The 24,020-nt window shown below is 28.9% G+C and overlaps 1 protein-coding gene across 1 annotated transcript in view; it reads right to left on the bottom strand.

The window, feature by feature from the left end:
- Window positions 1-24,020, bottom strand: part of LOC109058347 (protein unc-13 homolog A-like) — a 61,663-nt gene that overhangs the window by 8,219 nt on the left and 29,424 nt on the right. Inside the window, 22 exon segments of the mRNA XM_042768270.1 lie at window positions 1-22; window positions 1,477-1,626; window positions 2,162-2,250; window positions 4,716-4,793; window positions 5,504-5,581; window positions 5,714-5,857; window positions 7,016-7,112; window positions 7,241-7,367; window positions 8,763-8,848; window positions 9,018-9,145; window positions 11,044-11,178; window positions 11,674-11,763; window positions 11,874-11,942; window positions 12,567-12,720; window positions 15,943-16,106; window positions 17,912-18,027; window positions 18,115-18,284; window positions 19,606-19,747; window positions 19,829-20,056; window positions 21,751-21,979; window positions 23,291-23,365; window positions 23,813-23,818. The exon segment at window positions 1-22 is cut by the window's left edge and continues 102 nt beyond it. Of these exon segments, the coding sequence (XP_042624204.1) occupies window positions 1-22; window positions 1,477-1,626; window positions 2,162-2,250; window positions 4,716-4,793; window positions 5,504-5,581; window positions 5,714-5,857; window positions 7,016-7,112; window positions 7,241-7,367; window positions 8,763-8,848; window positions 9,018-9,145; window positions 11,044-11,178; window positions 11,674-11,763; window positions 11,874-11,942; window positions 12,567-12,720; window positions 15,943-16,106; window positions 17,912-18,027; window positions 18,115-18,284; window positions 19,606-19,747; window positions 19,829-20,056; window positions 21,751-21,979; window positions 23,291-23,365; window positions 23,813-23,818 (2,577 nt within the window).

Raw genomic sequence — 24,020 nt, 5'->3', positions numbered from 1 at the left:
GATCTTAGCGAACAGAGTCAAACTGAGAGAAGAAGAAACCTCATCAAACATCCTCGTTACTATTAACACACAGACTAATAAGTGCAAAGACACAGTGTTTCTCATTTACATTTAGTTAATTAAAAAACTACAACTAAAATAAATAATATAATTAAATATTGAGTTAATTCACATTCTTTGTATTCTGAGTAAGCCTTTGTTCAAATTTACCCCTGACACTGTAAATAAAATCAATGTTTTTGAGTCAGTTAAATACTGCTTTGATTTTATAATGAAATTACATAATCTGGCAGCTACTTATATTTAAAAATATTTGATCTTTAAAAAGATATTGTGACCAGTATCACTTAATTTATTATTACTTAATATAAATAGTTTTTCAAATTGACAAATAAACAGACATTTGTTAATTCATGTTAAAAATGTAGGTAAACACAACAATAAAATAATAAAAAAAAAAGAATGAAACTTTTAAAACTGCATGTTCATTTTTTTTTTTTAATTTTGTATTTTTATTTAACTTTTTATTTCAAATGGTTAATGCATGTTTAATATGTAGGTAAACAACAAAAGTTTTTTTAATGCAACTTTTAAAATTGCATGTTTTTTATTTATTTAAAATTGTTAATTCATATTTAAATTTAGGTAAACAAAAATTAAATGAATTTTTTTGTATTGCAACTTTTAAAATTGCATGTTTTTTTATTTAACTTTTTATTTCAAATGGTTAATGCATGTTTAATATGTAACATAAAATAAAGTTTTTTTAATGCAATTTTTAAAATTGCATGTTAATGTTTTTTAATTGAATTTTGTATTTGTATTTAACTTTTTATTTTAAATAGTTAATGCATGTTTAATATGTAGATAAGCATAATTTTTTTTTTTTTTTTAATGCAACTTTTAAAACTGCATGTTAATTTTTTTTTTTACTTTTTTATTTGACTTTTTATTTCAAATGGTTAATGCATGTTTAATATGTAGGTAAACAAAATAAAAAAGTTTTTTTTTTTAATGCAACTTTTAAAACTGCACGTTAATTTTTTTTATTCAATTTTGTATTTTTATTTAACTTTTTATTTCAAATAGCTAATGGATGTTTAATATGTAGGTTAACATAAAATAAAAAAAAAGGTTTTTTAATGCAACTTTTAAAATTGAATGTTAATTATTACTATTATTATTTTTTAAATTGTTAATTCATGTTTGAAATGTAGGTAAACACAATAAAATAAAAAAAATGTTATGCAACCTTTAAAATTGTCCCTTATTATTATTATTACTATTATTATTTTTATTTATTTATTTGGCATGTTCACATGTTAAAAATGTCATCTGGCAGTGGATGCAACCAATCACTGAACACGTTGCTTCGAGTCATCTTTACTAGTGTAGTCATCTTCCTGACTCTAGTTTAACTCGTTTTAATTACGAGTAGCTCAAAGCCTGACAAACTGCAGTTTCAGTGTCGCTTACTTGCTGTCCAGGAAGTCCATGATGGGTTGCAGGACGTTGTCGGCGTCCTGTGCTAAGCTGCCGTTGCCATTAGCAGGTACGTTTGCTCCTTTCACCAGACTGAGAATATCTCCCATCTGCCTCACGCTCTCCTCGATGTGCGGCTGGAAACTGCAGACACACGGCACGATTATCTTCTGGATTCATAATGTTAGAAATTATACTATTTTACAAAAAAATAAAACACTGTTCATGAAAGAATCCACAAAAATATGAATGTTTTCAACATTGATAATAATCATAAATGTTTCTCGAACAGCAAATCATCATAAAAAAAATATGACACTGAATAATGTAACAATGAAGACTAAAATAAAGATGCTCAAAACACAAATAAACCACACATAAACAAATTACAGTTTAACAGAGATTCACATAGAAAACAGCTGTTTTAAAATTGGAAAAATATTTAACTTTTTTTTTCAAATAAATGCAGCCTTGAAGAGACTGTTTCAAAAACAATACAACAGAATTATCTTCCAGATCATCTTATAATTTAGCATCGCACAGAATTCAGCTTTTAAACTTTTTAGTTATAATACTTCAATAAAACTTCTCTATGGAGAACATTAATGGGATTTTTACTTATAGAACATGACTGTTGCACTTTATCGACCCTGTAAATACTCCAAAACCCCAAACGAACCTCACGGCAAATATCCGGCTGAGATCATCCATCACATTGTTCAGCTTGACCTGAAGATCCTTCAGAAAGTCACTGGCCTCCACGTTTAACTGCACAAACAAAACACATAATTATGAGTCTGGCTTGATTTTACTACTCGAATCTGAAAAACTTTGACTTGCTCAGCTGAGATTTACAAGACAATTAATACTCAGTAATATTATGGATTAGATGGCACTGACACCAGAGTTATTTTAGTATCAATGAGATAATATTATAGTTTTTAATCGTTTTAACTAGTGCTGTCAAAATAAAAGTTGTTGTTTGTATAATATATGTGTGTATATTATGTATATTTATTATGTATATATAAATACACTCACATGCATGTATATATTTACTAAAAATGTTTTGTTTATATATAATATAAATTATATTTGAAAATATTTAAATTAATGTTTTTAAAATATACACATGCATGTGAGTGTATTTATATATACATAATAAATATACACAGTATACACACATATATTATGCAAACAAAACTTTTATTTGGATGCGATTAATCCCGATTAATTGTTTGACAGCACTAGTTTGAATTAGTTTTAATTTTTATATTTTTCTGTTCTTATTTTAATTTTGTTGTATGCTTTGTCATTTTATTAGCTTTTATTTTTTTAACATTTATATATTTTAATATTTTTATTAATAGCTTGTATTAACACTTCAATACTTATTTTTATATTTTCTGTTTTTTATTGATATTTTTGTTACAATTGTTAGTATTTTAATTTTTGTTTTAGTATTTTATTTATTTTTAATTTTTTATTGTTTTATTAGTTTTAGTGGTTTTATATATATCTCCAATACCCCAAAATATGTCTACATATTTTTTTTAAATAATTATATTATTTTAATTTTATATATATATACTGTATATACGTGTTTATTTCAGTCAACATGTATTTTAAGATTTAAAGTAAGAAAGATTTTATGGTTTTAGTTTGTTAACTATAATCCTGACTGACACTATTGGATGAGAACAAAACTTGAACTGAATTGACGCTTTATACTTTCATTAACTAATTTTGCAACATTAACACTGTTACTTGAACTGAATTAAATCAACATTGAACTGAACTGAGTTGAATAATGACACTCTTGTCTTCAGTAGATTTGCTTTACAGTTTTGTTCCATAACTGATGAATTGTAAAACATTAACGCAGTTATTCTCCTGTTAATTAATGTGAAACTGCTTTAAAACAATCTGTACTGTATATAAATAAATGTGACTTGACTGATGACATCATGCCACTCGTTCCAGCCAATGGCATCTGTTTAAAACTGAGGCTCCGCCCTCACCGTGAAACCCAGAAATAATTTATTGAATATTCAGTGAATAGAGAGAGAATAAAACAGACATGAGTCTGAGATGTTTAACTGCTGGATGACTCAGAACAGAACGAGGGAACGGATGGGATGATGAATGGATGGATGGATAAAAGAGAGAGATTTTAAGATGAAAAAAGAGGGAAGAGATTCTGTTGTTCGATAAATGAATGAAAACGATATAAAACGATGGAATTCTACACCGGAAACAGGTGTGTTATAAAATGAAATGTTGTAATCTGCATTATTTTCATATTTATTTCATGTATTTACTTTCTATGCAACATACAAAAACGAACTTGTTTCTAAATAATGCAGATAAAGAGGACTATGAAATATAAATTTTTTATATATACTATATTTTTTACACTGTATGTGAGTAGCAAGATCTCATTTTCACTGCCATATACACTATTAAAGGTTTTTTTTTGTTTTGTTTTTTCTTAAAAATTGCATTAAAGTAACAGTAAAGCCATCTATAATGTTACAAAAGTTTGGTTTGAAAATGACAAACATCTGCTTTAATAACACTAAACATATTGCATAAGTTAAAAAGGCATATATTTTTTAAAATATTTTATAATTGGTTGTTCAAAAGCTTGAAAGAAATTATTTATTTTATTCAGAAAGGACACGTTAAAATAATCAAAAGTGACAGTGAAGACATTTATAATGTTACAATTTAAAATAAATGCTGTTCTTTTGAACTTTCTATTAATCAAAGAATCCTGAAAAATAAAGTATATCATGATTTCCACAAATATTTAAAGTGTTTTCAACTGATGATAATCATAAATGTTTCATAAATGTACAAATCATCATATTAGAATGATTTCTGAAGATCATGTGACACTGAAGACTGGAGTAATGATACTGAAAATACAGCTGCACATCACAGAAATAAATTACACTTTAACAGAGATTCACACAGAAAACAGCAGTTTTGAATTAGAATAATATTTCACAATTTTTACTGTATTTTTGATCAAATAAATGCAGCTTAGCTGAGCAGAAGAGACTTCTTCCAATAGGAAATTAATATTAAAAATTACGATTTGAAAGCTGCATTAGAGGGCAAGATTTTAACTTGAATTTGTGCTTCGAAAAATGTACAGATGCTACTTTTCAGTGAACAATTTCCTTAAGATGGCATGTTTTAAAGAGTTAAAGCATGCATGAACTCACGTCTTTTCCTCCCATGGCCTCAAACATCTTCTCCAACTGGACTCGCAGCTGCTGGATATTATTAATAATGATGCAAGGCTGAAAATAACAGAAAGAAGAGGTCGAGCGACATTAACGCACACACATATACACACACGCTATTTAAAGAAGTCCCTGCAGCAATAAAAAGTGAGGAATTGTGCTAAATGTGACAGCTTCATTAAGTGCTGTGAGCTAAATGAGTCTCTAGAGCACCATGTGTGTGTTTTCTTCCTCTGAGAGCCTAATTACTGTATGACTCACACACACACTTTATTATGAGACGCATGCACATTTTTAATGTAATATGTGACCCTGGAGCACAAAAGCAGTCTTAAGTCTCTGGGGTATATTTGTAGCAATAGCCAAAAATACATTGTATGGGTCAAAATTATACATTTTTCTTTTATGCCAAAAATCATTAGGATATTAAGTAAAGAACAAATACAATTAGTAAATTTCTTACTGTAAATATATCAAAATTTTTTGATTAGTAATGTAAAAGCTATGCATTGCTAAGAACTTCATTTGGACAACTTTAAAGATGATTTTCTCAATATTTAGATTTTTTTGCTCCCTCAGATTCCAGATTTTCAAATAGTTGTATCTCAGACAAATATTGTCCTCCTAACAAACCATACATCAATGGAGAGATTATTCATTCAGCTTCAGATGATGCATAAATCTCAATTTCGAGAAACTGACCCATATGACTGGTTTTGTGCTCCAGGGTCACATATTATAAATGTAAATGCATTACTGTGACGCACCACTTTCTCCTTGTTGCAGTGAGTGGGAAAATCCTTGGCAATGATGTCGGCGTAAGACAGAAGAACATTTCCAATGGTCTGAAAGAGAGAAAAAGTCTCTCAAACATCGAAGGATGCCGAACAGACTAAACTTTTATCCTTCAGATGTTTCAGATGCATCCTAAATACAGTGAATGTAATAATAATAATAAGAGTGATGCTTGACTTCACCTTAGCAAACCTCTTCATGTAATTCCCAACGATCTGAGGATCAGGACACTCCAGCTTCCTGATGATCTCGAAGCTCTGGTTGAGCTGAGAGAAGACGTCCACCACCGAACAGGAGAAGAGCGCGTGCTCCGACGTCTGCTGGAACTGATGGGAGGAACCAGGATAAAAGAGCAAGGCTTAATTCAATTTGGTTTCACCAGGTGGGGTTTAAATAAAAAAACAAAAAAACAAAATGAATTACTTGCTAAAAAAAAGATGAAACCTTTTATTTGTTTGCCTGTGTATGTCTAGTGAGTATTAACTAACATAAGAGAGCTGTTAACATGCAAATGTGATGATAAATTATTGAAATATTAACTTATTTCAGATCAAAAGGGTTTAAAAGGGAAGCACTGGTTTAAAAAACAACAAACATCAGTCTAAACAACATTAGATGTTTTAGAAGCTCAAAAATGGTCTGAGATAGTCCCAGTGAATACATTATATATTTAAAATATTTTATTAAATTATATTATATATTATATTTTTAGTTGTTCAAAAGTTTAGATTTTTTTTTTTAAATAAATTATTTATTTTATTCATCAGTGATGCATTAAATGGCTCAAAAGTAATAGTAAAGACATTTATAATGTTATAAAAGATTCCGATTTCAAATAAATGCTGTTCTTTTGAACTTTCTACTCAACAAAGAATCCTGGAAAATAAAATGTATCACAGTTTACACAAAAATATCGTGCAGCACAACTGTTTTCAACACTGATAATAATCAGAAATGTTTCTTGAGCAGCAAATCATCATATTAGAATGATTTCTGAAGATCATGTGACACTGAAGACTGGAGTAATGATGCTGAAAATACAGCTGCACATCACAGAAATACATTACAGTTTAACAGAGATTCACACAGAAAACAGCTGTTTTAAATTATAATAATATTTGAGAATAATACTGATTTTACTGTATTTTTCATCAAATGAATGCAGCCTTGGTGAGCAGAAGAGACTTCTTTGAAAAACATTTAAAATTATAAAATTTTAGTAGCGCATGTCGATACACGTCCCTCCTCTAATCGGAATTTTAGGCATCACATGCCATGTTTTTATGCAATATGCATCATACAGTCCTTATATATGTGTGTGTGTGTGTGTGTGTGTGTGTGTGTGTGTGTGTGTATGTGTGTGTGTGTGTGTGTGTGTATTTTACAGTAACTGGACTCTAAAGATAGATGGAGGTGTTAAACGCTCCTCTGTGTATCATGACATCTCACTTCTAAAAATACAACAATATACCCGTGATATTTACCCCGTCCTTTGCGTCCCTGACCAGAGCACCGTGCAGGAAATCTCTGGACACTTCCTCATTCTCATCCAGCCACAGGATCACGAAGGGCTCAAACCAGCTGTAAAGACAAAGGTGAAGCAGTTCTGACACTGTATGCAGCCACTGCATTTAATACTTAGTGTTAGGAGTTTGAACTGTAAATATGAGCGCTAGTAACAGTAACGTTTGATTAGAAACAGCTCTTACGCTGGATACTCCGGCACGCTGTCCTGGAAATACGGCAGCTCCTTGCAGTATTCGTTGTAGAGCCACTTCACCTTGAAGTGCAGGTTCATGTAGTCGGCACTCTTGCACAGCCTGTGTTTCTCATGTTCTGAGAGACAGGAAGTACATCACAGACAACATACTGATCACAGATGTGACTATAAGACTGTTTTCACACTTGATTGCCGATCAGAAGTAGAGTTTGATTCCAGCCCATTTAACTATCGCTCTATTTATTTATTTCTTTGTTATTAAAAAATGCAATTAAATATCACAAGACAAGTCATGCAAACCTTTAAAAAAATACAACAGAACTAAAACAACATTAGAAAAGAAGTGAAAAGACAAAAAAGTAAATAAATAAAAATAAAAATACACTAACATAAGGCACAAACTTACAACAGAACTAAAAACATAATACTAGAGAAGTAAAAAGAGATTAAAAGTTAATAAATAAAAAATAAATAATAGAAACATGCATTTAAGACAAGAATATAGTAAATAAAAAATAATACAATTGAAATAAAATTTTAAAAAGACAATAAATAAGTACATAACATAATAAAAATAAATAATAAAAATATACTTTAACATAAAACAGAGACTCACACAAATTGCAACAGAACTAAAAACACAGAGACGTAAAGAGATAAAGAGTTAATACGTACATAAAAATAATAAAAATACATAAATAATAAAAAATATACTTTAACATAAAGCACATAAAAATAATAAAAATACATAAATAATAAAAAATATACTTTAACATAAAGCAGAGACTCACACAAATTGCAACAGAACTAAAAACACAGAGAAGTAAAGAGATAAAAAGTTAATACATAAAAAAGTGTAATAATAAATAATATAAACATACATTTAAGACTAAATTAAAGTAACATAAAAAATTATAAAATTAAAATAAAATTGAAAAAAATTTAATAAGTACATAAAAATGAATAATAAAAAATACACAAACATAAAACAGAGACTTGCACAAATTACAACAGAACTAAAAACATAAATTTAGAGAAGTAAAGAGAGATAAAAAGTTAATAAATAAAAAGTATAATAAACAAATAAATAATAGAAACATACATTTATATTTAAAATAATAAAATTTAAAAAAGAAAATAAGTACATAAAAATAATAAAAATACATAAAAAATAAAAAATACACTTTAACATAAAACAGAGACTCACAAAAAAGCAACAGAACTTAAAACATAACATTAGAGAAGTAAAGAGAGCTAAAAAGTCAATAAATAAAAAAGTATAATACATAAATAGATTTCAGACAAAATTATAGTAACAGAAAAAAATAATAAGATTTTAATAAAATGTAAAAAATAAAATAAAAAAGTGCATAAAAATAATAAATAAATACAATGATATATGCACATACACACACATATAAAAACATACAAGAACCTAACTCTGTAATATTTTCAGTTTCTCATACGAGAGGAAGCATTAGTCAGAGTTTTAGTGTTCAGTCTGTGTTTACCTTCCATCGCATACTTCATATCCTGAGCAAACATGTTCCACATCACCTCCGCACTGATCTTTCCCACGTTCAGCTCCTGAGGGAACCTGCAGCAGGAAGACAGGCAGGACTTCTCTCCGTTTCCTTCACATCAGTTATATAACTTGCTTTCGCTATGGTTTATTACTGGAACCATTCTGTTTCAGGCTTTTAAAGGAGTATTCTGGAGTACTGTAATGTTAAACCTGATTATCTGGGGTCTGAACACACACTCACTGGTTCAAGCAGAGCGTGTAAGAGTTCTTGTCCTCCTCTATAATAGAAACAATGAGGGTGATGAGTTTGGACCAGAAGTCCAGGTTCTTGATGCTCGGCCCCTGTTCTTCAGGAGGAACCGTCTTCGACTGGATATGAACACAGACGAGAGACATACGTTCAAGTCTAATACACTAATACAAACCTCAACATAAGATGCACTGTTCTTCCTCAGTATTTTTGCTATGTTTTCCAGTAAAAATATGTAAACATTTAAAAATCAAGATGCATTTACTTCAGATGCTAAATGACATATGATGAGAATTCTTGTTTTTCGGAGAAATTGGTCAAAATGGACAAAAATATAGTAGAAAAGTAGAGAAGTAGAGTTTGATTCCAACCCTTTATTTTTATTTATTAATTATCATTAGAAAAATGCAAATTAGACATTTCAAGACTCAAGATTCACACTAACTTTAAATTACAATAGAGCTAAAATATAACATTAGAAAAGAGACAAAAAATAAGTATAAAAATAATAAATAATATAATAAAATAAATATAATAGAAATATACCATTTAACATCTTAAGATAGACCTCCAACCTCAAATTACAACTGAACTAAAACATAATGTTAGAAAAGAAATCAATAGAGACAAATAATATAATAAAACAAAAACAATAAAATAAATAAATATAATATAAAAATACCATTAAACATCTCAAGACAGAGCTCAAATTACAACAGAACTAAAACATAACATTAGAAAAAAATATTAAATAAATAATGAAACAAATATATAAATAAATCAGAAAAATACATTTAAATATTTTAGGACAAATTTAAACAAATCTCAAATTACAACAAAACTAAAACATAACATTAAAAAAGAAAAAATAAGAAGAAGAAGGGGTCAAATGAAAACAATGAAAAACTAAAACAAAGGAAAATAAGTTTAAGTAGAAGCTTGCTTCATTTTGATTTGATTTCTCAGAAAACAAGGCTTCTTATTTTCTCATTTTGTGTAGTAAACATATCTTGATCTAAGCATGTTTACATATTTTTTTCCATCATTTTGTAGTTTCTCAAGCAGCAGTCATTGCAGTTCACAGTTACTGAGAAAAAACATTTACACAAATTGTCAATTAAAACAATTATGCAGAGAGCATGCAAGAACACTTCCTGTGCACACGGCACATTATCATCACACACACACTCTCTCTCACACACACACACACACACACACACTCTAACACACACACATCAGGAGCATCAGTCAGTGCTCCGGTTCTGAGGTGTCAAAAACTCCAGACGCGTCTTCCATCTTACTAATAAAGTTCTGCAGTGAAAGTGCAGAGAGCGAGAGAGCGAGGGGATAAACACACGTCACACTGCGCTTCTTCTCCATTCATAACTGCCACAACACCTCCACCATAATCAATATTTCATTTTCCATGAGAAGAACTTCAGCGCTCGTGGCGCTCTGCCACTGAATTACTAAACAGCATCAAATCAGCATGAAGAGACAAACACAAACTCATTCAGTCCAGACTGATGCTCTCTGTTCAACCGAAGCTTCCAACAGAAAAGTCAGTTCAGTACTTGTGCACTGTTTGAGGCTTTTCTGTTCCTATAAAGGCTTTCTTTTCTACAGCTGTGATTTCTTCTGCAATTTTCTATGCATTATAAACACAGACACACACACACACACACACACACACAAACAAACAAACACATACTAATATACACACACCCACTCTCACACACACACACAGACACACACACACACACACACACACACACACACACACACACACACACACACACACACACACACTCACACATACACACACACACACACACACACACAATCACACACACTCTCTCTCTCACACACACACACACACACACTACAAAACTCTCTCTCACACACACAAAAACAAACACACACACACACACAAACACACAAAAACAAACACTAACACTCACAATCAAACACACACACACACACACACACACTCACACACACACACACACACACTCACTGGGTCGTTCTGGTACTCCCGGCTGTAGAGCTCATGGCAGTTATTAAAGATGTACTCGTACGTTGAGTTGAGACACGCTTTCACACAGTCTTTAACAACTTGACTCGCTCTCGGTGGACTCTGCAGCTCCTGGACCTGAAAACACACACAACAGTGATTCTTTTATTTATATTATTATTATTATCATCATTATTTGTGATTTATTTTATTTACTTATTTTTTCTCTATTCTAATTTTGTTTTAGTTCAGCTGAAAATTGAGGATTGTTTGAATCTGTCTTCAGATGGTTCACTATATTTTCAAAATAATAATAATTTTTTTTATTTATAATATTATTATCATTATTAGTGATACTTTTTTAATTTATTTCTGATGCAAATTGAGGTTTGTTTGAATCTGTCTTGAGATGTTTAACCACATTTTTTGTAATCATGATTATTTGTGATTTATATTTTTTATTTATTATTTTTTCTCTATTGTCACTTCTTTTCTAATTTTATATTTTAGTTCTGTTGCAAATTGGGGTTTGTTTAAATCCATATTGAGATGTTTAACTGCATTTTATAAATAATTATTTATTTTTATTTATTAATAATATTAAATCATTTCAGATCTGTCACCAGAACAAACCTTCATCCTGAAGAAAGTGATGCTGGTCAGAAGATCTACAGTGGACTTCAGATCCTGCAACCTCTCAGGACTGCTGGCTGGAAAATTATTCTGGAACACAAACACACAACTGTTCCAAACACAGACACACACCCCACAACACAACTCTTCAGAACTCAGTGTAGAGGTGCAGTGATATATTACTGAATATGTGAACTAACCCTGTACATAGAGAGGTCTATCCTCAGAGAGTTGTGCAGCTGATCCAACAGTTTCACAAATCGCTCTTTCTGCAAAAAATAATTGACATATGTAAAATACACACTATGGCAAAAATGTTTTATGTTTTTAAAAAAAGTATCTTCTGCCTACCAAGGTTGCATTTATTTGTTCAAAAATACGGTAAAAAGAGCAAAACTGTGAAATATTATTACAATTTAAAATAACTGTTTTCTGTGTAAATATCTGTTAAACTGTCATTTATTTCTGTGATGCACAGCTGAATTTTCAGCATCATTACTCCAGTCTTCAGTGTCACATGATCTTCAGAAATCATTCTAATATGCTGATTTACTGCTCAAGAAACATTTCTGATTATTATCAATGTTGAAACCAGTTCATATTTTTGTGGAAACGGTGATTCATTTTGTTTTTCAGGATTCTTTGATGAATAGAAAGTTCAAAAGAAGAGCATTTATTTGAAATAGAAATATTTATAACATTATAAATGTCTTTACTGTCAATTTTTTATCAATTTAATGCATCCTTGATGAATGAAAGTATGAAATTATTTAACAAAACAAAACAAAAAAGAGTCCAAACATTAGTGTAACTTAACAACACAACAACAAGGTTCCTGAAATCTACTATTCTAGAGTTTTGCAAGTCATTTTGTGGTTGAAATCTGAACTGACCCCAAAGTTGGATGCAGCGAAGCGGTCGGAGGCAGAGACGTTGTTGGAGGACTGTGTGGTGTGTGCGTAGTAAGCGTTGATGTTGGCCAGCAGCGTGCTCATGACCGCAGGAACACCGGGACACATGTACTTCGATGACAGACACGCAAAATGTCTGAACACAAACACGAACAAGGTTACTGACATTTTCTGCAATACAAGTCATTTTCAACCCAAATATTTTTCACAATAAAACCAAAATCTTTTCTGCAATACAAGCAATTTTCAAACAAAATCTTTTCTTCATTAAAACCAAAATCTTTTCTGCAATACAAGCAATTTTCAAACAAAATCTTTTCTGCAATACAAGTAATTTTCAACCGAAATCTTTTCTGCAATAAAACCAAAATCTTTTCTGCAATACAAGTAATTTTCAAACAAAATCTTTTCTGCAATAAAGCCAAAATCTTTTCTGCAATACAAGTAATTTAAAAAAAAAAAAAATTCTGCAATAAAGCCAAAATCTTTTCTGCAATACACGCAATTTTCAAACAAAATCTTTTCTGCAATACAAGTAATTTTCAAACAAAATCTTTTCTGCAATAAAACCAAAATATTTTCTGCAATACAAGTAATTTTCAAACAAAATCTTTTCTGTAATACAAGTAATTTTCAAACAAAATCTTTTCTGCAATAAAGCCAAAATCTTTTCTGCAATACAAGTAATTTTCCAACAAAATCTTTCTGCAATACAAGCAATTTTCAAACAAAATCTTTTCTGCAATAAAGCCAAAATCTTTTCTGCAATACAAGTAATTTTCAAACAAAATCTTTTCTGCAATAAAGCCAAAATCTTTTCTGCAATACAAGTAATTTTCAAACAAAATCTTTTCTGCAATAAAGCCAAAATCTTTTCTGCAATACAAGTAATTTTCAACCCAAATATTTTCTGCAATAAAGCCAAAATCCTTTCTGCAATACAAGTCATTTTCAAACAAAATCTTTTCTGCAATACAAGTAATTTTCAACCAAAATCTTTTCTGCAATACAAGTAATTTTAAACCCAAATATTTTCTGCAATAAAGCCAAAATCTTTTCTACAATACAAGTCATTTTCAAACAAAACCTTTTCTGCAATACAAGTAATTTTCAAACAAAATCTTTTCTGCAATGCAAGTAATTTTGAACCCAAATATTTTCCTAAATAAAACCAAAATCTTTTCTGCAATACAAGCAATTTTCAAACAAAATCTTTTCTTCATTTAAACCAAAATCTTTTCTGCAATACAAGCAATTTTCAAACAAAATCTTTTCTGCAATACAAGTAATTTTCAAACAAAATCTTTTCTGCAATACAAGTAATTTTCAACCAAACATTTTTCTGCATTACAAGTAATTTTCAAACAAAATCTTTTCTGCAATATAAGCATTTTTAAACCCATGTAAGGAATGACATCACATCACAGTAATTCTGCCAGAAATCAGAGATGCTACAAAATAAAATTAAAACCATATTTTACATTTCTTGACCCTGTGGCTTAAAGGACAAAGACTTCTAATGAAATTTGAAAATGTTTAACTCACACCAGACTCTAGTATTCATAATCGATCGCATCTCATTGATGCTTTACATTTTATGCATCATCTAGTTAACTGATGTTTAAAATAGTGTCACAGTCAGCTAAATATATATAATTTATCATCATTTTAAAGACAGGTCTTGATAGCATCCAGCTGATGAGGAATATTGATTAAACAAGGCTTGAGTTTCTCTTTAATACTCACGGCTAATTCGCTTAGCATCTCCTGAGACTCTGACTGCTGATCACAACATGAATCACCACCTCATTATTATGGACGTCCTCATCTTTGGTGGCTGAAAGCTAATGAGGTGTTTCCAGCAGTGCGCTCAGACTACACGCGTGGGCCACGCTACACGTGTCGATGAACAACTCACTGACACTCATTAACACCAGAGAAACTCAGAGGACAGAACAGATGATTGTAGAAACTGATCTCCAGCATTACTGTGAATTAAATACTAACACTAAACTCTCACTAGTCTGTAGATAACCAGTGCGAATTTAGTACCAGTGAGATACTGTTATAGTTTTTATTAATATTTTTAACCAGTTTTTATTTTTATATTTTCCATTTTCATTTTCATTTTTGTAATTTTGTGTTTGTCATTTTTAGTAGCTATATCAATATATCTTAAATATACCTTCAAATAAAATGAGAAATATTGGTTTTACAACCAGAAAAAAATGTTTTTTTAAATTATATATATATATATGTATATATATATATATTATATATATATATATATATATATATGTATATATATGTATATATGTATATATATATATGTATTGTATATGTATATATATATGTATATATATATATATATATATATATATATATATTTTTTTTTTTTTTTTTTTTTTTTTTTTTTTTTACAAGTAAGGCGAAAATGTTTAAATATTCTAAATAAAAAAAAAATATGTATATTATAGTATGATTATTTGCTAAATTTTGCAATACATCATAAATTGCATCACAAATTGGTTTGATTGTAATTAGAATTGATTATTAATTTCAATAATGGATGTATTGGATTTTCATTGCCACACCACAAATAAGGAACATTTTTATAACCTATGTTTGATGTTGTCTAAACTATATAAAAACTATTATCAATCATATGACTAACCTAACATTAAATATACACCACTACAATCAAACAACAAATGTCATTATTTTTATATGATCTGATAATTAATTAATTATAATACAAAAACTTTTAGAATTTTAATCATTTTACAAAAAAATACTACAATGTTCCTTAAAATTGTGACACAAAGTATGTGACATAATTTGGACCGGTTCTAAAGCATGACTTGAAAATTATTCGTCTTCACTTTATTGTAAGAAAAATTAAATTACGTCTTAAATAATTGTCTTCAAAACATTTATGTCTTCATAAGAAAAATGATCAACATTTTTTCTTTAATTTAATAAAATAATAAACATAATTTGGTCGTAAGTACAGTCCCCCTAAAGTGACATTGTGATGAAAAATATAATTTTTTCTCCCATCTCATATTATTTCAATCAGCAGTTTTCAATCAGCAAAACTTTGTCGAGAGTAAGCAAAAGAATTGCGAGCGCAAGTCAACTTTTTCCGGGAAAACTTTCAACTTTTGCAATCCAATGCAAAACATTAAAATATAATGTTTTCCTCCTATCTTTTAATTTATTTTTTTCATCACCATTTACCATTAGAGGCTCCACAGGACGACAAATTTTGACGATTAACATTTAGTAGGTCAACTGACCATATGCTGGAAAGAAGATCTCTTTCATGCATTCAGTTGTTTGTTCGTTCTCTGCTTACGTCATGGCCTGATAGATGGATTCCACTCCGTATCTCATGGCGAACTCGTCCACGATCTCCTGCGCCGTCTCATCGAAGTACACTTTCCAGGCGTCATCGCCTTTAGCATCTGGGATCTTCACCACACCGCTGTTCTGCTTCTCTGTGGTGTAGTGGAAGATGTGCTGCAAAGCATCATGGGTAGAAGACTCAGTTATCGATAAATCCTGAAGATGAAGCTCTTTATGCTGATTTAGTTTTACATCACGTCCTAACCAGGTGTGAGCGATGAGTTACCAGCAGGGTTATTATCATTAACTAGAACTAAAATTATTACAATTGAAATTAAGCTGAAATAAAGTCAAATATAAATATTAGATTAAATAAATAGAAATGTTGCCTTGGCAACTGACTGAAACAAGTTTATGTTAAAGCACTAAAATTAACAAGCGTAAATAAATAAATAACTAAATCTAAATCTGAAATAAAAATAAATTAATCCTAAATATAAATATTTAAAAAGAAAAATGACAAAAGCATATAACCAAATTACTAAAAATAAAATTAAAATGAACTAAAATTAAAAATATAAAAAATAAAAGCTTATTAATAAATTGAATTAGAACGGCTATTGTCGTTAACTAAAAAACAAACAAATAAGTAAATAAATAAATAAATATTAGAAGAAAAATAAATAAATAAAAATGTTGCCCTGGCAAATAACTGAAATAAGTTTTAGTTGAAACATCAAAATTGCTAACAGTAAATAATAAAGAAAAAAAAAAAAAAAAAAAAAAAAAATATAAAAAAAAAAAAACAACTAATACTAATGAAAAAAACAAAAAAGGACTATAAATTCAACTATAAATTTATTGACTATAAAATAAAAACGAAAAATATAAAAATAAAAGCTTATTAGTAAATTGAATAAGAAGGGCTATTGTCGTTAACTAAAAAAAAAAAAAATATTAGAAGAAAAATAAATAAATAAAAATGTTGCCCTGGCAAATAACTGAAATAAGTTTTAGTTGAAACATCAAAATTGCTAACAGTAAATAATAAAAAAAACTAAATAAACAAATAAATAAAAATATTTAAAAAGAACAACAACTAATACTAATGACAAAAGCACAAAGGACTATAAATTCAACTATAAATTTATTGACTATAAAATAAAAACTAAAAATATAAAAATAAAAGCTTATTAATTTTAATAAAAACTACAAAAAAAATCACAGACAATTAGGATGTATAAGATTTTTAATATACAATATATAGATTGTCATTTTGAACCAATGAGATTTCAAAGTGGGCGGAGCTAATGAGTGATGCAGCAAAAACATATTAATGCAGAAGAATAAAACAGACTTCACAAGCTATTCTACTAATATTTGAGTGTAACTAAATATTAAACTAAAAATAAGGCAATATTTGATTTGAACCATCACGAATTGACCGGATGGTGTAAAGTGTGTTTCAGACCATTTCAGTGGATTGTGAAAGATACTTTCCAGGTAACCAATTCAGGTTATAAAAACATTGTGGGAAAATTGTTTTGAAATGTTCCTAAAACACTGAAATGTCCAGTTGATTGTAATGTTATTTAAAGGTTACAAAAATGTTTCTTACAACCTTCTACTAACTGTTTTTTTTTTTTTTACAAAATATAATGCTGCTTGAATGTTAATTTGAAAAATTATAACAACAAAAAAAATTCCCCTTTTTGATATTGATAATAAAATTAAAAAAAAAAAAAAAATTTCTTAGAATGTTCATCAAGTTCAAATAACATCATAAGGACGTATTTTGAAAACGTAAATCAAATTAATAAAAGTTGTAAGAATGTTCCATAAAGAATATTCCGTTCTAACATTTATATAACTTTTAAAAAACCTTAGTGAAAGAACATTCCCTGTTCACTGGGTTGGTGCATCAAAAACATGTACTTTATTTAAATATGATGTTTAATAAGTGTAATTTTTGCGTGTACCTCATGCAGGCAGGTGTACTGAACGTGGTACGGAGACACGGTCTCCTCTCCTTTGATCTCCACACTGATGTGCATGCGGATCGCTCCGGAAACGGCCGACTTATCCGTGCGCTTGTCTGTTCAGAGAGGAAGAGAGAGAGTCTAATAATTCCTCCAAGATCATATTCATAGAGATGCATAACCATGCAATGACTCTGACACACCGAGGTTGTACCAGACGTCCATTTCTCCACTCAGCGTTCGCACTTCAATGATGGTCTGTCCCAGGAAGTCATCAGATTCCCGCTTGAACCGCTGCTTCACACGAGACTTGATATCATCGTCCTCGTCCCAGACGCGCACCTTTATCCGGTCGGAGGAGTTATGACACTCACTACGCACCAGAGACACAACCTGGGTTATCATCGCTGACTGAAAATAAAACTATTAACAAAACATAGTTATAACGTGAAACAAAATAAACTTTAGCTAAAAAAAAAAAATGTTATTTTAGCTACATTTCTCATTTTCGTTTAGTTGAGCTAATAAATAACTAAAACTAAAATAAAAAAAATTAAAAAAAACTATATAGACAAAAAAAAATAACTAAAATAAAACGAAAATACAAAAATAAAATTCTAAATATTAACGAAAACTATAATAATTTAAAATATTGATTTCAGTTAGCTGCCGTGGCAATTTTTCTCATTTTCATTTGGTTCAAGTTGAGGAACTAAAATAACAAAATCTAAAAACTGAAACTTAATAAAAACAATAGAGGCATATTTACAAAAAAAAAAAAAAAAGAATTTAATAAAACAAAAATGACAAAAACACAACTAGATTACTACAAATGTTAAAATTAAAAAGAAAACAAAATAATAAAAAATTAACGAAAAAATAAAAAACAAAAAAAGAACTATATAGACATAAAAAAATAACTAAAATAAAATGAAAATACAAAAATAAAATTCAAAATATTAACGAAAACTATAATAATTTAAAATATTGATTTCAGTTAGCTGCCGTGGCAATTTTTCTCATTTTCATTTGGTTCAAGTTGAGGAACTAAAATAACAAAATCTAAAAAACTGAATAAATAAATAAATAAAAATGATAGAGGGATATTTACAAATAAAAAATACAATTAAATAAAACAAAAATGACAAAAACACAACTAAATTACTTAAAATGTTAAAATTAAAAAGAAAACAAAATAATAAAAAATGAACGAAAAAATTAAAATATAAAAAAATTGTATATAATATTATATTATAAAGTTTAAAATATGGATACTTTTTTCTGGAGCACTTTTTATGATGGATGTATGCACTTTATTGGACTTCTTTTGGACTGTTGAAAAGAGCCAGGTCCATTTTTATTATAACTAAGATTAAATTTGTCTGAAAGAAGAAAGTCATATACACCTAAGATGCCTTGAGGGTGAGTAAATCATGGGGTGATTTTCATTTTTGGGTTTAAGTTTCATTTTTAACTTTAAGAAAGTTTTGTTGGTTTTATTTATTTATTTATTTATTTTTGTTATTTCCGTGTTTTTTTCTTTCTTGTTATAAATGACATTTATTTTTGGAATAAAACAAATCTTGTGTACATATAAATTTAAACAAAATCTTTATGTTTAAATAAAATAAAGTTAAAAAGTAGGAAAAAAAAGAGATTTTGTGGAACATGAACATTCCCATTCACGCACTCACAAGTGAAAGCTCTCGTCCCAGATGGGATTGAGATTGCCGTAGATGGTCTTGGTTCTCTTCTTGGTTTTGCCCACCTGCACCGTGACGTACGGGTCACTCGAACCCGTCTTATCCTTCGCCTGCAGACCCTGAGCACAATCCACTGACACACAGAGAAAATCACTTCTTTAGAGACGATGCAAACATATTTTGAAATCACTGATAACTGTACTTCTGAGCTCACATGTGATGCTGATTTTGGCTGACCACTTCGACGTCCCGTCCAGAACGCTCTGCTTGATTTGTTTCATCTGCGTCCCGTGGCTCGCCTTGGGAATGTCGAACACTTCCTGGATCAGCTCGAAGATCTCGGGTTTGTTGCGCTCACGGATCTTCATGCGGTCCTTCAGAACCATGATGATGTTCTGCGTTCGGTCTTCGGCGCCGTGCTTCGAGCTCTTCTCAGCAGCTCCTGACCATCACATCCACAACCTCAGTTCAACTTACATCACGTTTAAGTCTAAGACATCTAAAATCTAATATTAACACACTGGGCGACATTTAATGCTTGCATTTACTCAATATACTCCATGTTCAGTTTATTACTGAACTCTTATTGAATGCATTTAAATATAAAACAAGTTTATTATTTAAAACAACAACTATTTAAATTTATTTCATATTGTATTTATTTCTATTTATTTAATATTTATAATTATTTTAATGACTAATCGATATACTCTGTGCTCAGTTTATTACTGAATTCTTATTCAATTAATTAAAAAATAAAACATGTTTATTATTTAAAACAATAATTATTTTAATGTATTTCATATTGTATTTATTGATATTTATTTATAATTATTTTAATGACTAAACAATAAATTCTATGTCCAGTTTATTACTGAATTCTTATTACGGTAAATGCATTTCAAAATAAAACGTTTATTATTTAAAACAATAATTAATTAAATGTATTTCATATTGTATTTGATATTTATTATATTTATTTATAATTATTTTAATGACTAAACAATATACTCTATGTTCAGTTTATTAAAAAAAAAACATTTAATACATTTAAAAAAATAAAAAAATTTATATTAAAAAAATATATAAATATATATTATTATACTAAATATATAGAAATTTATTATATTTATTATTTAGAAATGTTTTAATGACTAATCATTGTATATTATATTGTATTTATTGCTATTTATTTATTATTTATAATTATTTTAATGACTTAACAATATACTCTATGTTCAGTTTATTACTGAACTCTTATTGAATGCATTTCAAAATAAAACGTTTATTAAAACACGATTTAAATTTATTTTATATTGTATTTATTGATATTTATTTATTATTTATAATTATTTTGATGACTAAATATACTCTGTGTTCAATTTATTACTGAACTCTTATTAAATGCTTTTTAAAAATAAAACATGTTTATTATTTTAAACAAAAATTATTTTACATTTATTTCATATTGTATTTAATATTTATTTATTATTTAGAATTATTTTAATGACTAAATATACTCTGATTTATTACTGAATTCTTACTGAAGGCATTAAACATGTTTATTATTTAAAACTATAACTATTTTAATGGATTTTATATAATATTTATTATATTTATTTACTACTTATAATCATTTAAAAATAACATTTATTTTTTATTTTATTGTACATCTCTCCACTCATCACCATATCAATTTTTCATCAGCATCTCTCCACTCATCACCATCGCATTTTAAGCATTAAAAATAAAAAAATAAAAAAAGAAATAATGCAATAACAAAATAAAATAAAAAAAAAAAAAATAAAACATAAAATAATATAACATGGAAATTCAGCGATAACTTACTAAAGTCACACTTCATTATAAAAATACTTTTTTAAAAAATAAATAGATAAGTTAAAAATTATATCTCAATTCTCTCAATTTTCAAGAAACTTTGCAAATGTATAGTTTTTACTTATTTTCATCACCAGTCAGCTACACTACAAGTTACTAACAAGAAGTTACATAAAAGATAATTAAAGAGGAAATGTATCAAAATCAAAAGTAGCACTAATACTCTCAGTTAGTTACTCCCATCCCGTAAATACTGTGTTCTTGCACACTGACACACTGTAAGCTTTAAAGTCTCACTCTGCAGGCAGTCGGCGTTGAGCAGGTCCTGGCACTTATCGTGACATTTGACGCCGCACTCGGAGCAGCGCATGCCCTGACGCGCGATGCCCCACAGCAGACCCTCGCACTCGTAGCCGTAGGTGGGCGTCGTGGCCGGTCCACACCTCGAAGTGTGTGGACGTGCGTGGTGCAGGAGATGGGGATAGTATCAGAGCGCCTGCAGCGTCTTCTTATACACGTGACTCTTCTGCACGAGCACAAACACACCAGCGTTACTTAAGGACTATACATAAACTATTACAGTACGTATTCATATTTTAAATGACCTTTCACGTTTATATTTTCAGGCTTAATTTTAGTTAAGTTTAAGTTTTAGTGATTCTGTTATGTGCTATACTTGTTCAGCCACAATGCACTCTATGTTCAGTTTCATAAAACATTTTCGTTATTCAAAATTATAAATAATTGTATTATGTATAATTATTTAAAAATTAATTTTATTTTGGGTTTTTTTTTATCACAATAAATCTCTCCACTCATCACCATGAAATTTAGTTTATGTAGGAATAAAAATAAAATGATTTAAAAAATGTTTTTATTTTTTATTAATATTTTCTACCTGAATGCATGTAAAATATATGCTTTTAATTAAAGCTATAATTATTGATATTTTTATATTTAATTGATATTTTATTTATTATTTATTTATATTTGTTTAAAACTAAATGTCTTTTGTTTGTTTGTTTGTTTTTAATCAGAATAAATCTCTCCACTCATCACCATGACATTTAGTTTATAAATAAAATGGGAAAGATAAAAATAAAATGATTAAAAAAAAATGTATAAATATATTCTACCATAAATTCATGAAAAAATTTATTTGTTATTTATATATTTTTTTATCAGAATAAATCTCCCCACTCATCACCATTAATTTATATTTATTTTTTTTTTTTTTTTGTATTTTTTTTGTTTTTTTTTTGTTTGGTTATTATATATTTTTTTATCAGAATAAATCTCCCCACTCATCACCATGACATTTAGTTTATCCAAAAAAAAAAATCTAATTATTTTACAATTATTTTTTCTTATATGGAATTAGCTTTTAATTTCATATTTTCAGTATTCATATTTTATTTCATTCAATTTTAAAGTTTTACCAAATGTGTTACGTGCCTTTGACATCTTTATTAGAGTTTTTTGTTTAAATATTTCTATTTAGCTTGAATTTATTTGTATTTCAATTTCAATTCAATTCAATTCAATTAATTACTAACTAATAAATAAATAATCAATCTAATCAAAAAAAATTTTCAAACTTTAAACATTCTTTATTATTTTTTAGTTATAGCATTTACCAATTATTTAACCTTTATTTAATAATTATTTTATTATTTAGAGACTCACATACTGATGGCACCGCAGCGCTTTTCTCCAAGTACACAGAATGCAGTGCACACATTTCACACGCAGCAGCACCTTTACTTTTTGACAGGTGACAACAATGCATTTTTTATTTAAAGTTACATTTAATCTTCCAGAGAGACCCATCACTTACCAGCTCCTCATTGTTGAGTGTGCTAGAGGCCATCGCAGACGTGATGCCAGCCTTACGAGAGCTCTGCACTAGAGACTGAAAAATCACACATGAGATGCCATTCATATCTCATTATGAGCTGCTTCTCATTACATAGAGAACAAGTGGAGACTTCTCAGATGAGAAAAGAACCCAGTCATCTCACGCGAGTCTCCTCTAGAGCTTCAGAAGAGACCAAAGTCTTACCAAAACCTTAAAGATCTCTCATCAGATGATCCGAGCTGCTCCACAATGATCTCACAGCTCCATACCGTCACTGGATCTCAATTATAGATTCATTTGTGTCTGTTTTTAGGAACTATAGCAGCAACGTCAGAGACAAAGCTGATACTTCATAACTGGGATCTCTAATAAGTCTATGAAAGAGCAATAAAAATCTCCCTCTGGGACAAACGCTATAAAAATGTGAACTTATAAATGGCAATATTTACAAAAAGAAAAACAACGGTGCCTTAATATGCAATAAATAGTACAAATCCTTACCATAGCCTGAGTCCAGACAGCAGAGGCAAAGAAAACAAGACAAAAACTATGTTATTCACATTTAAATGATCATAAGAGAGAAACTAATGTGCCACAAAAAAAAAAAAATGTACAGGTTTTAAGAATGTATTACCCTAATAAAACTCTCATAAATCTATTAAATTAATACTTTTTTTTAGCTACTATAGTGTGTCAGTGTTTGTTTTTC

This window comes from Cyprinus carpio, chromosome A2 (assembly GCF_018340385.1).
Source record: "Cyprinus carpio isolate SPL01 chromosome A2, ASM1834038v1, whole genome shotgun sequence".
NCBI lineage: Eukaryota > Metazoa > Chordata > Actinopteri > Cypriniformes > Cyprinidae > Cyprinus > Cyprinus carpio.
The sequence above is the reverse complement of the archived record's forward strand: the minus strand, read 5'-3'. Positions and strand labels throughout refer to the sequence as shown.